This window comes from Xenopus tropicalis, chromosome 8, assembly GCF_000004195.4.
Source record: "Xenopus tropicalis strain Nigerian chromosome 8, UCB_Xtro_10.0, whole genome shotgun sequence".
Taxonomy (NCBI): Eukaryota; Metazoa; Chordata; class Amphibia; order Anura; family Pipidae; genus Xenopus; species Xenopus tropicalis.
The window spans coordinates 37,186,355-37,200,069 of NC_030684.2; the positions used below are offsets into that span (position 1 = coordinate 37,186,355).

A 13,715-nucleotide genomic window follows, 5' to 3' on the forward strand; every position below is an offset into this window, starting at 1 on the left:
AATTTGCCAAATCTAAATTTAAGATGCGGTATAATTATAATCCCTTCTATAGTGCTTAGTTTAAAAAATAGCATATTTTTTCCTATTAAAAACATGCTATTATCAGTTTAAAAAATACATGCTTATTTCTATTAAAAGAATAGTCAGAATACATCCTGATAACGTCACATTTATTTATTGGGTTTTATCAACCAAATCTACACATGCCCTTATTAGCTCAAGTCAAGTCACTATCAAGCTGCCTATCCAGAATTTATCATTTTCTCTCTGTGTAGGGTAGTAAAGGAACCATCATTTTCAATTTTAGTGGCACTGGACTCTTAATATTTTCCACACAGTCCCATGATTAACAGCAAACATTTGCCTTGCTGCAGTCATAATACATTATTATAAATATTTAAAAACATACACGGTGTGATCTGCCGTGGCGAAGTCGCCAAATGAGTGGATTGTTTCCGGATATGCCCACCTTGGACCAAACAATCAAATTAAACTGGCGGGCATATCAGGGCAGACCAACAACTTGCATTTAAAAGAACAAATGGACTGGTAACTTTACCCAGTCCTTCTAAGATGTACATTCACACACCCCTGGCCTGGAATTTGTGTCTGTACAGCTGTATAGGCAGATAATGGTGGGACGTGATGTCTGGCAGTGGCTCCATACGAGGAGCTGCACTTGCACCTGAATCTAGTAAACAAAAAAAAAAAAAATTTGCACAGATTTCTTGAATTATGAGAATGAAAAGCTGTGATTCTGAGAGCAAGCATTTGTACCCTGAGATATATCTGCTGTCACTTTATGGTAAACTATGTGTATATTTAAAATCTATATATGGATCATTTTTGCATTAGATAAGCTTAGATATCAGATTTTCTGAAAGCTACAGAGCTTTATTCACATATAAGAAAAGAGGCTGAAGTACAAGGCAAGGCACTAGAAATAAAGGAGAAGTTAAATGACAGAGCAACTCAAGCATTTGTACTTCAGATTCAGCCTATCAGTTGTTTACATGTCCAGCCAATCAGTGAAGAGCAGAGGTGACTTGTGGGTAACGGATACTTGGTCCCAACAGTCTTATGTGACAGTTGGTGAGAGAGGAGCTAAATGATGGAGATTCTGAGCATTGGCATGCGAAAAAGAAGAAGAGAAGAAGAAGAAGAGCAAGAAGAGGAGATCATTTCCCCTGGGTGCAGCCCTGAATTCAAAAGGGCCAAGCCCCAGGGTGATCTGCGTGGGACCAGCACCCCTACAGCTGAGGAACCGGTGCCAGAGGGGGAGCCATGGAACACCCTGGCCAACCTGGCTGATGCCCTGCAGACCTTCAGGGAGTATGGAGAGGAGTGTTACCTCTATAAAAAAGGCCTGGAGGGAGGTTATCAGCTGGAAAATTTCCTAGAAAATCAGAAGGAAATAAATGCTGCATCCTGGAACCACATCACCACCCTAATGATTAATGTGCACAGGTACCTGAGATTGGACTTTCAGACCCTGTGCCTGGGTATAAACTTCCTGGAGCGGTATGTGTCCTGCACTCCTACTGACCCCGACACCCTAACAAGAGTGGGAGCCACTTGCCTCTACATGGCTTACAAAGTGGCTGAATTACGGTACCCCCTCCCCCCCAAGCTCTTCCTACCTCTGTTTGACTACAGAATGACACCAGCTGAAATGCGTCACCTGGAGAGAACCATCCTAAGGAAGTTGCTGTTTCGCCTGGGGGTACCAACCATCGATTTCTTTTTGGAGCACTTCTCCCTGTTGAGACTGACCAACCAGGAGGAGTGTTCCCCTGCCCAGCTCACAAGAGCAGCCAAAAGCCTAACAGCTGCCCGAGGCATCGCAGCACTGTGCCTGAACCAACATCAAGACTTCTACATGCACAAACCATCTCTCATGGCACTGTGCTGCCTCAATGTGGCAGATAAAATCTATTCTTATAACAACCCTGTCAAAGTGCCCCCCACTGACTACCCAGAACACCAAATTGAGGAGTGCATGGAAAAGATCTGCCATCTTGTCTCTATAGGCCACTATTTTTTACATCCGCTTCTGCCAGGAGTTTATCCAGCAATCTTTCCAGCTTTTAATCCTCCCACCACAAGGCCTGCAGCAACACCTACCAACCAACATCTACCTGAAGGCAGAGAGAGAACACCAGAGGTGGCATCAACATCCAGGGACACAGCAGGTTCCCAGCACTTAGAGATGGCAGAAAGATCCAGCCATTCTCAGGACATGGAAGGGGCCGGTTATGTGCTACACAACACATACTGGCCCACTGATCCATACAGGCAAGTATACATGCACCCCTACATGCCAACACCTCCATACTGGCACCCATACATGCCCCCAGTTTCCTACTGGCACCCATACATGCATACACTGCCGTACCTTCACCCATACGGATACATATTTCCTTACTGATAGACACACGCACACACTGAGGCCTACATGTCCATACTACTTACCATTTAATACAAGTGACAGTATTGGGGATCACTATTTCTGGACCATGGGTGGGTGACATTGCCAGGGCACCCAGTACCATCATCAAGCAGAGCTGTCACTTTCCATACACTCTTAATTACCTATGAACACATTTCCCTACAGACAAACAGAGGCAAACATGTATTTACCCATTACTGTACATTTATTAACTCTTTCAAAGCTCCATAGGGCGCATTGATCCTGGGAATAATTCCGATTGCCATTTAGGAGTCAGGAAGGAATTTTTGCCTCTAGTGAAGCAGATTGGCCCAAGCTTCTCTCTAGGTTTTTTGCCTTCCTTGGGATCAAACAGCCCTATGTGGTGGGGTTACCAGACCCTCTGGTGATGGGAGGACACGTATAGAAGGTGCATTTATATTGCAGCGTGCAGCTCTTTCTATATGTGCCCTCTGATTTCCAGTGATCTGATAACCCTACAGTGAGCATCACATTTCATAAATTATATTTTTAATAAAGCTGTGATCTTCACAGATTTTACATAAAGTTGTTGTCTGTGTTATTATTTATGGGTTCTGGGAACCAAATTAGTAGGTATATTAGCATTAGTAGGTATATTAATATTAGGTATATTAGCAGGGTAATAAATGGTCTTATGTAGTAACAGAGCAGTGCCATTCCTTCTATGAGGCAGACTTACCCTTTTATTAGATTATAATAATAAAATAAATCTAAATGCCTAATTAACATCATTGTTTCCCTTTACAATCTGCCTAAGGAAAATATTAGCGGGGGGGGGGTTGGGTACCCAGCATTTTGACACCCGCCAGTGAAATAGACCTTTGTGCAATTGCACATGGAGAAATTCTGGGCCAATGCGCCATAGAAAAAACTGAAATTGCCCTTCTAGTTTAAACAAGAGCTGGTACAAATGCTTTTTAGGGTCCCAGCTTAACCAATCTATGCTTTGCGCCCATCTATGCACTGAACATGACTTCTGCCTGAGGGTTTACAATAAAACTCTATGGTCAGTTCTGAGAGAGATTTGTCTGCAGTAAGAGGTAATGTACATGGAAGCCACAACACATTTTGGGACTTGCATAGGCACAATGTAATAGAAACGGATGTTTTGCCTTTTTAAACAAAATATGCCTATACAAATGCAGGGAGGCTTGGTAGGCCCGTATTTCCCTCTGGGTGTGTCTGTGCAGGGAGGAATCCCCTCCCCAGTGAGCTGGCAGGAAGGAAGGCCTGCAGAGGCAGTGCTGGGGAGAAGCAGAGAGTAGGGGGAAGGCACAGAGATTATTGTGTGTGGGAAGTTAGTGGGGAAACCCCAGTGGCAGGAAAACATGCTCTGTTTAGGGTGCAGAAGCAAAGGGAGTCCTTGTCAACAAAGCTTGCTCTTTTCAGGACATGGAAAGCCAAAGGAAGTCTTTCTCAGGGCTCTAAAGAAACTGCCACATAAGTGAGGATCCCCCAGCAACTCAGCAACCAAACACGTCTGCAATATTATGCACCTTATTTAAAGTTACAGTGTTCTGAAAATAAACCTATTAACCTTTTCTCTGTGAGTGACTGTGGTTTAGAGACATCCCCAGGGAGGGGTATTACAGCCCAGTCTGTCCTGACCCTGGGCACAGCCATGTTACAGTGTACCTGCTCTCCCATATAGCGGAGGCACAGGACTCCTGTAGCGCCAAGACAAATTGGAAATCAGGCAGGATTTCCTTTTAGTAGCAGAACAGTGTTGGCTACACAAATGAACAAAAAAACCCACAGAACTACAGTGTTGGGCAGTTTTATTAAACAGAAATGTAAACATCTTACAATCATCACAAAAAAAACATAATAGCAAGAAAATATAGATCTTTAGTTATTATTCATTTCAAAATAAAATATAGTTTTAAATCTCCAAATTAAAATAATACTAGCAATAATATTATTGAGGATGGCAGCTGTTTAGGGAAAGGAAAACTATGTAATAAAAAAAAAAGCATCTCTGACAATATTCACCTTTTCTTTAAGGTGTTTGCTTTGATTTTGCTGCATATGTGCCAATATATAGGCCTCTTCAAAAATAATATTCTTTTGTGATATACTCACAGCAGCATAGGTAGCTTTTTCTTGTTGAATTAAATGCAGGGAGCCAACAATGTTGGTATGTGAATGCTGAACTGCCCTTTTCACTTGTGGCTGGAAATCTGCCTAAGCAGTAGGTTGTACCATGGCTGTAAGGGTCAAGATACACAGAGCTACTAGTATCAGCTTTTTTTTCATGGCTACTAAACACCAGAAAATACCTGCCATAGACAATACTGAGAATTCCCTCTGCTAAAACACACGTAGAGACAACTATCAGTGAATGAACAGCATTGCCTATCTTAGTAGCCATGACAAGTAGCTGCCACTAAGTAGCTCTGTGTATCTTCACCCTAGGGGCTGTGGCACACGGGGGAGATTAGTCGCCCGTGACAAATCTCCTTTGTCACGGCGACTAATCTCCCCGAAATGCCATCCCACTGGTGAAAAATGTAAATCTCTGGTGGGATGGCATACGCTGCGCCGCGATATCCCAAAATCACAGAAGTTGCCTTAAGAGGAAACTTCCGAAATTTCAGGAATTTGCGGAGCCGTGTATGCCATCCCTCCGGCGATTTACATTTTCGCCAGTGGGACGGTGTTTCGGGGAGATTAGTCGCCCGAGACAAGGGAGATTTGTCACGGGCGACTAATCTCCCCGTGTCACAGCCCTAAGAGTGATGGCACACAGTAAGACTTATCGCCGATGGTTAAATCTGCACTATCGTGCGCAACAAATCTCCCAAAAATGACTTACTAAAGTATAACATTAAGATCACTGCAAGTAAAGCCTATTACTCATGGTGGTCTGGCTTAATTGTTGGAAATTGCCTCCCTTGGCATTTTCTAACATTTAAAGAACTTTTGTGTTTCAATAAAAACAGTATTATTCAGGGAAAATATACATACAAATTGCTGACAATATTGCAAGAGAACTATCAACATGGCTCATCTCCTAACAGTGCAATTTGCAAATTTTGCCGTTTCTTTACCCAGAATTCCCAGCGTAATAGGAGATGCCTCCATGACAATCTGGGCACAACGCACAAATATTAAGCAGATTGCAGCTTATGTTTATATTAAATATGAAGCATTATGTATCCTTTCCAGAGGCCCGTGCATGTCTCATTCTGCAGAGGCATAAGGCCAATAAAAAAAATATATATATATATTCCTAAACATAAAACTTTTATGTCTATTTGGATAAATTATCACAAGCTCAAAAAACAGTATAGAATTCACTAAAGCACAATATGAAGTAACAATTATATGTTCTTGCAAAACACAAGTTCATAAATAAAATGGATGGAGTGGTAAAATAAAAAGAGACACAACAAAAAAATCTTCCAAATGAAAATGGGGAGAAATAATTAAAATGAAACCAGCATCAGAAAGAATTCAGAGAAAGCCCTAAAATGGGCAAATCCTATGTGCAGCCCGCTAGAACTTGCTGAACCATAATTTTCAGCCTCCATCAACCACATCTGTAGGGCGGCAGGTTTTCCATTATTTCCCTAAAATGGTATGTTTGTACACATACATGGAAGATAATGGACACATTTGAACAATATGAAGCTATCTTGCATTAGAATCCTATTGGCCAAGGCCTACAATGATGGCTGCATGTTATTTGATTGCTGGCTTAAGGGACAAACATTTAGATCTGCCCAATTCACCCACACTGTGTGTGTGATTAAACTGGATAAAGATCCACTTGTCTGGTGACTTGGCCATACCAGAAAAACATTAAACATATGGCTTTTACTCATCTAAAGGGGTTGTTCACCTTTAAATGAACTTTTAGTATGTTCTAGAGGGTTAGTATGGGTAGAGGGTTTTAGTATGTTGTAACGGGCTATTCCAAAACAATTTGCAATTGGTCTTCATTTTTAATTATCTATAGTTTTGTAAATATTTAGCTATTTGTTCAGCATATCTCTAGTTTGGAATTTTAGAAACTATCTGGTTGCTAGGATCTAAATTACCCTAGCAACCAGGCAGTAGACTGAATGAGAAACTGGAATATGAACAGAAAGTAATAAAAAAGAACAACAATAATATTGTAGCCTCAGAAAGTAATAGTTTTTTGGTCGATTGGGGTCAATAACCCCCAGTTGAAAGAATCAAAGAGGAAGAAGAGGAAGGAAAATAATTAAAAAACTATAAAAAAATAAAAAATGAGGAAAAGTTGAGAAATGGCCAATCTATAACATACTAAAAGTCAACTTAAAGTTGTACCACCCCTTTAACCCACTGTAGCTGTATACTTGTTGGTTGAAGGAGGCGAGTAACAGATACAATGCTAGAAGTACTGGAAGGGTGCTGGAAGCAGCAATTGTACAGCAGTCTTTACAAGAAGAGATCTCAGTGCATTTACTGCAATAGATGGTATAACTGATCCCAGGCAAACAGAAATCTCTACACTGGCGGTACATGCACATCAAAATTGTAACTGGCTGTTATGGGTTACTATACCCGGGCAAATTTGCCCACCTTTAGTAAATTTTACTATTTTGTACAAGGGATACGCTGAATCCATAATTTTTGCATTCAGCTAGATACTGAATCCTTTGAAAAAGCTTTAGATGGATACCAAACCCTAAACCTAATTTTAACATGTAAATCAGAGGATCATCCATTAATATTGTATATTGAAAACTGTGTCTCTGCTACTTGTCACATGACATTAAAGGACAAGGAAAGGGAGAGTCACTGAGGTGTGGCAAGTTATCTGCCCACAAAGCAAGAAAAAATTTTCTGTGTTTGTGCCATTAAAAATTACCTTTTATTTCATACCATTAAAAATAATTCACAAATTGCTCAGAATTAGCTATCAATTATATGGATGTTAAAAAAAACCCTTGACCTACAAGGGTCATAGTGGGAATAAATACATAATATATAAGTAGTAAAAACAGGATAATCAGCCCACAATTCGTAATTGATATTGTTAGTTATACAGGTAAATTTATTAATCCATACTTCAGTGGATATTGATTAATCCTGAGAGAAGGTGCATATAAGGGGAGAATGGGGGAAGGCGAGAGAGTCAGTTCGGGGAAAACACTCCGAAAAAGACACTTATCCCCATAACATATCCCAACTATTAATTCATAGTGAGAGAAAATCGGATTACATTATTGTTCTATATATTGTTAGTGGCATTCAATCATCCACATTAAATAGGGTACTACACATGCGACATCTATATACACACATAGAGACTTTCTGTTTTAAGTATTCAAAGTCCCTCCGTGCCTGCACTTCCACAACCGCCGCTTTCAGCGGTAACTAATCACATGACCCGCCGGTCTTTTTCATAGCAGGTGCGCCCAACTGCACAGCCCCGCAGACCCGCCAAAGCCCGCCACACAGGGTCCGTGCCCGCGCCCACCCGCTCCAGTGGTATACCCTATGCAGAGGCCGGGCACTCCCTTTTGTTACGGGACAATCACCCTTTGCCTCGCACTGCCACCAACCCGTCTGTTAAAAGAACAGTCCTCCCTCCGATACTGATGCGGTTAGCACCGCCGCGTGCCCCCAAACACAGGATAAACCCGTCCCCGAGGTCACAGCTCTCCCTGTGTCCCCCACCTCCCCTGCAACCTTCAGTGCCCGCCCAACGCGTTTCGTCACGCCCACGTGACTTCCTCAGGGGCCCCCCTCCTCCAGTGATTTTAGTAGCCACTTATTTCAGACCCCAGCAGCACCCCTCATCTTTTCCAGAAATTCACAGCCCCAGGTACTATTAATTTGCTGTACTCTTCCAATGTCCCAGCACGCTGTACACGCTGTAGATTTCACTCCTGCACATGAGATCACCTAGGCCTAGGGTAATGCAGGAAATGCAGGGGCACCATAGAAGCAGGGAGAGAAGTAAAGTAGCCAGGGAAAGTGCTTTTATGGAAAAAAAAGAAGAAGAAGAAAAGAGTGGCAGCCTGTGGTTTGAGGTTACCAAACAGAATCAAAGACAGGATGGCAACTTGGCACCTCCCACCTTTCTCCTTTCAGCATTTTATTCAGATTTGCAGAAACTAAAAAATTAGCTACTGTGAACATTGCTGGGATTTGTTTAAATGCCTAACTAAATCCTGGATCTGATGCATCCATAAATGTCACACAGGAACAGAATTTTAAGTGCTAACTTCAAGTGTACAATGGTATAACTGATCTGGTCTTCCTTCCATCAAGATATGTACAGTTGCTTTAGGAGTTCAATTGCTATAGAACATTTTCATTTTTACTGCATTTTGGTAACTACACTGGGATTAACAGTACCAAGTCCCTCTGCCAGCTATGCAGGTTATAAGGAATTTTTCTTTTACGCTATGTCAAAGAAAAATTGATCTCCTTTTACATTTTCATATTTAAACTGATTGTGTTGTATAACTTTTTCAGTTGTATAGGGTATACGTATATTCCTTTTATGTTAGATTTTTACTTTGAAGTATACTTTCCTTGAACAATGTGATTTGTTTTGCATGTCTGCTTCTTTAAATATATTCTATCACTAGGATATGCAGAAGTATCAGGATCATATAACAGATCCAATGTAAAAATCATGTTAGAAAACACTGCTAGTGCCTGCACTTGAAGACTAGTGCTGATATTTGCACATCTTACCCATTACTTTTGGGTACTCCTTCACAGTGGCTCTCAGGATACCAGCAGCTTTAGTGTAAACAGACTGTATATGTCACTGCATGGAACATCCGCTGTGGGGTAAGGACTCCTGCAGGGTGATGACTACTGATTTAGAGAGATAAGTCATTGTCCCAAAACGTCCAATGGGGGCACTGTCATAGAGCAAATGGCAAATACCAGTTGTTGGATCAACATCCAACATGGTGTCATCCGCACCAAGCACTTTCTGTGAATGATAGAGAAAACCATGTTAGCTGTACCTTAACAGGGTACGGCCATAACATATTTACCCCAATTTCCATTATTTCATAGTACATTATTGCTGTATCAACTAAGGGTTAGGAAACATGTTCATGAAAAAATGGCAGAGAAAAGGGAAGCGGGTATTTGCAAAAGTCTGTCATCCTTTACATTTAGCGCCTTCAGATGTTACCATTTATTATCTGACACATTAGAGGTCAGATTTCATATGGACATGTTTGTTTGCTTTGCATCAGCTAAACTTACTTAGGGCCGTGACAGACAGGGAGATTAGTCGCCCGCGATAAATCTCCCTTGTCGCAGGCGACTAATCTCCCCGGAATGCAATCCCACCGGCTAGAATGTAAATCACCGGTGGGATGGCATATGCGACGTGGCAATTTCCCAAAATCGCAGATGTTGCCTTGAGAGGAAACTTCCCACCGGCGATTTACATTAGCATTTCGGGGAGATTAGTCGCCCACAAAAAGGGAGATTTGACGCGCGGTGACTAATCTCCCTGTCTGCCACGGCCCTTAGCTCTTACATTTCAACAGAGCAGATAAGCTCAGGCAGCATTTCATTCAAAGTAAAGTAGATTTTTAAAAGGGTAAATTATCCTGCCATGTAATGTGTGAGACACTTGCCCTGTATACCCCCAACCTGCGCCATAAAGCAAGATGGGACAGCTGTTTTTAAAAGTACCATGAAATAAGTAGCACAAGCTATTTTCAAGAATAAGAATATGCTTCTAAAGCACTTCTTTAAATGGAACTCTAGGTTCCAAACGAAAATTTGTAAAATAGCCCCACACAAAACAGAAACCTCTAATATACCTATCAATGTAATCTGTTTCTTTAAAAAGTATAAATAAATAACCTCTATATAAGATAAAATCTAGCGGCAAAACAGTTCTTCTCTTTCTGCATCATTTGAAATCCTGGCAAGGGAGAAGGGACTAAAACATTGATGTTGCAAACTGTAACAACTTCTCCACAGCTTAGACAGCATGCAGGAACTACATTATCCAGAATGCATTGCATTTTGATGCAGGGGCCAAATCTTAGGTAACTGTTCCAAACCATATTATTACATTAATATTTACATTAATAATAAATTACTACATAAATTAATGTCATACCCAATGTGTAAGGCACCTAGAGTTTTAGAGCTTTAGATAGTAGGCCTCAAACCTGCATTAAATGCTGTAGTATTAGCTACCACCCTGCACATAGATTTACTACTCTCTCCCTAGTGCATATAAAAAGAAGCTATGCATCTACTATGGTTTAGTTCTTTGGATAAAAAACCATATGTGTCCACCGTTCTCTGAGGTGCTTTCAAAGTGGTTACAAAACAAGGTTTTCCACCAATATAATAGTTTAAAAAATAAATGTCTCTATTATATGCAATAGATAAACTACGCATGTGCCTTTTTGATCGTGCAGCCATTTCTTCCATAGATGCAACCTTTGGCTTCACTACCCTAAATAAATAAAATGACAGAAAAGAATGAAGCTAATGCATAGGCATGGCAGGCCATCCTGGCATTCATTATAACTGATAATTAATGAAAATTAAAAGTGTACCCTAATCAGTCTTACGTTAATTTGAGTTGAGGGTTTGCATGTCCTTAAAGTGCCATGGCCATAGTATTTTCCATGAGATAAAAGTAATCTAGGTTAAAAACTATAAAATAGTTTTTAAAAACTAAAAATCATGATCAAAATAGTGTGTCAGCAACTAATTACTGATAGCTGCACAACAAATAGTACCTGGGCATAATGCTTTCTGAATGGCAGTATCTGACCTCACCTCATCTCTTTGAGCAGCCCATATGCCTCTATTAATGAATGCACCATGCTGGCGTAGGAAGGAAAAAAAAACATGATTTGTATGTGCAGTGCATTTTAATCTTATATCTTATTTATAATTGACATAACCTTGCATCATAACACTAACACTGAAAAAAGTTGTTCCTGCTGGCCATTCACATACATTTCTTTCATACAATTTTCAATACATGATTGGCGGCCCACGAATTATGATTTTCACGTGTATTATAGATATTGGTTAGTTCAGGGATCATTTGGGTTAGAAAATATCTGTTAATGCACCATATCGGTCAGTGTGTAGTACATGAGCAGATGAGGGCGTGAAGGGGAGCTGAAGCTCAACCTACTGCTGCTCTGATTGTCTGGGGTGTCCTCCCAAATGATCACAACAATAAAAAGGTGACAGTGCACTGTATTGCTGTTCTCTTACTATCCCATTGTATGTACGTTGATCAGTGCTATAGAATATCAGGTTGGCCCAAATGCATGTTTTGTATACTGCATATACTGCCTACTGAACACAAATATTGGTAACTTAGGACTGTGGCAGACGGGGAGACTAGTCGCTGCATGACAAATCTCCCTTGTCGCGGGCGACTAATCTCCACGAAATGGCATCCCACCGGCGAGAATGTAAATTGCCAGTGGGATTGGCATATGCGGCACAGTGATCGCTGAAGTTTCCTCTCAAGGTGATTTTGGCAAATTGGTGGGCCGCGTATGCCATCCCTCCAGCGATTTACATTCTAGCCGGTGGGATGCCATTTCGGGGAGATTGCACCCACGACAAGGGCAACTATACAACACCTGTTATAATGCTAATTGCATTATTTGCCACTGTTCATTTGCTTTATCCATTAGCACTGAATGTTGTCTTATATCTGCTGATTACCATCTACCTGTGTTCATTATCCTGTATTTCAGTAACCTTAGTTCTGTATCCCTATAAGTATCCATTACTCCCCAGGCTCAATTGCTGGGCCAAGGGTGGAAATAAGAGGGTCCCTGGGAATGCAGGAAGGCCAGGACTCCCATCTGGAGGGTATAATAATATAAACCAGTCCAACCAAGCCTCATAATATTGTGTAGTGCAACAACTCCCACCCACCTTAACACACTTTCACATTACAACAGCTGGGGGGGCTTCAGGACTGACCCCCTGACATATGTACAGAAATTAACACTTATTGCCCTAAACCAGAAGTCCCTGCAATGCCAGGGGGCCAGAGACAACTTAAAACCAGCCCTGGCTCTTGGATTCTTCTCTCCTTCTTATCGTTACGGCTTTTCCTAACATGTCCCTACCCCTTCAGAGACATATATTGTTTGTGCAATAATGCCCTCTGCCCAATTATATAACGCAAAATTCGGCGCTGTGAATATAAACCGGAAGCAGCGACTCCTCCTGTGTTCCCAGGACCGGAAGTTTCTCTGTGCCACAGAAGCCCTCCGAAAACTATTCAGACGCTCAATGGTTCCGACCCTACAGTTCCCCGCAATGTGAGGATCGCTCAGCCCAGCGCCACAGGGGGGCGCCAGAGCTCACTCTTTATAGCTGTATAGGGTGCACTTGCTTAGTCCAACCTCCTGCTTCCTTTTATGTGGATAGCTGCGCTGTTACTGTGTATCCAGTCGGAGAGGATCAGGAGGGTTGGGTTTCATACAGGTGCCGATCCAACAGGAAACAGTGAGGGAGAAAATGTGCTGCAGCCACAATAAACTGTATGAATGGAGCAGCTTATATTCCGCACTAAAACTCCCTTACTTTGCTGTCCCGGTGAGCTCTAGGCAAGTGCCCTTTGCCTATTTATGGCTCTAGTACCTGTCCCAAATGCACAAGCATCACTGTGTGACATATACTTGGGAAAGTGCATTCCACAGAACAGAGCTTTAGGCCAAAGCAGCTCTTCCAATAAAGGCTTCTATTACTGGCACATATAAAAGTACATCATTGAGCCCTTGCCGTGCTGATACCTCACAGGCTCTGCCTTAAATTACAGCCATTTGGGTATGTGCACTTGCAGTAGCCCCTGCCCCCCTTCCCACATGGCTGCGGGGTCGGCTCCCTCTATATTTACATCACTGAGCACTTGTATTCTGATATCCCATCATATCAACCCATGTAATTCCCTCTGTTTCACCTAGTGTTGGACTGGTGTGCCACCATATTAACCCCAGATATGCCTGCATAATCCCTACATAAAATGGAAGAGTATATTAACCCTGTGCCAGTTTATTTTCACATGTAGTGTATCGTGTTATAGACACGAAAAAGACAGGACTGGCACACCTCTTGTCATTAAAATATAACTTTTACTTATTACTAGTTAAAATTAGTAAGTTAAAATAGATAGATAAGAAAGTAAGGAAAAGTGTTAAAATGTTCAGAATCACACCTTGAAACCGTTTCAATTCTAGCTCTTATCCTCCTGGATATTGTTACTTTACAAAGTATCTTTATCTGTTGT

The 13,715-nt window shown here is 41.5% G+C and overlaps 2 protein-coding genes across 13 annotated transcripts in view; one reads left to right on the forward strand and one right to left on the reverse strand.

Annotated features, from left to right (window-relative positions):
- Positions 1-13,715, reverse strand: part of phka1 (phosphorylase kinase, alpha 1 (muscle)) — a 148,467-nt gene that overhangs the window by 56,584 nt on the left and 78,168 nt on the right. The gene's annotated exons all lie outside the window — the stretch shown is intronic.
- On the forward strand, positions 1,112-2,995 carry LOC116406536 (cyclin-O protein B-like). The gene has a single exon (XM_031890649.1). It carries the CDS (start codon positions 1,112-1,114, stop codon positions 2,426-2,428), a length of 1,317 nt encoding a protein of 438 aa, XP_031746509.1. The 3' UTR covers positions 2,429-2,995.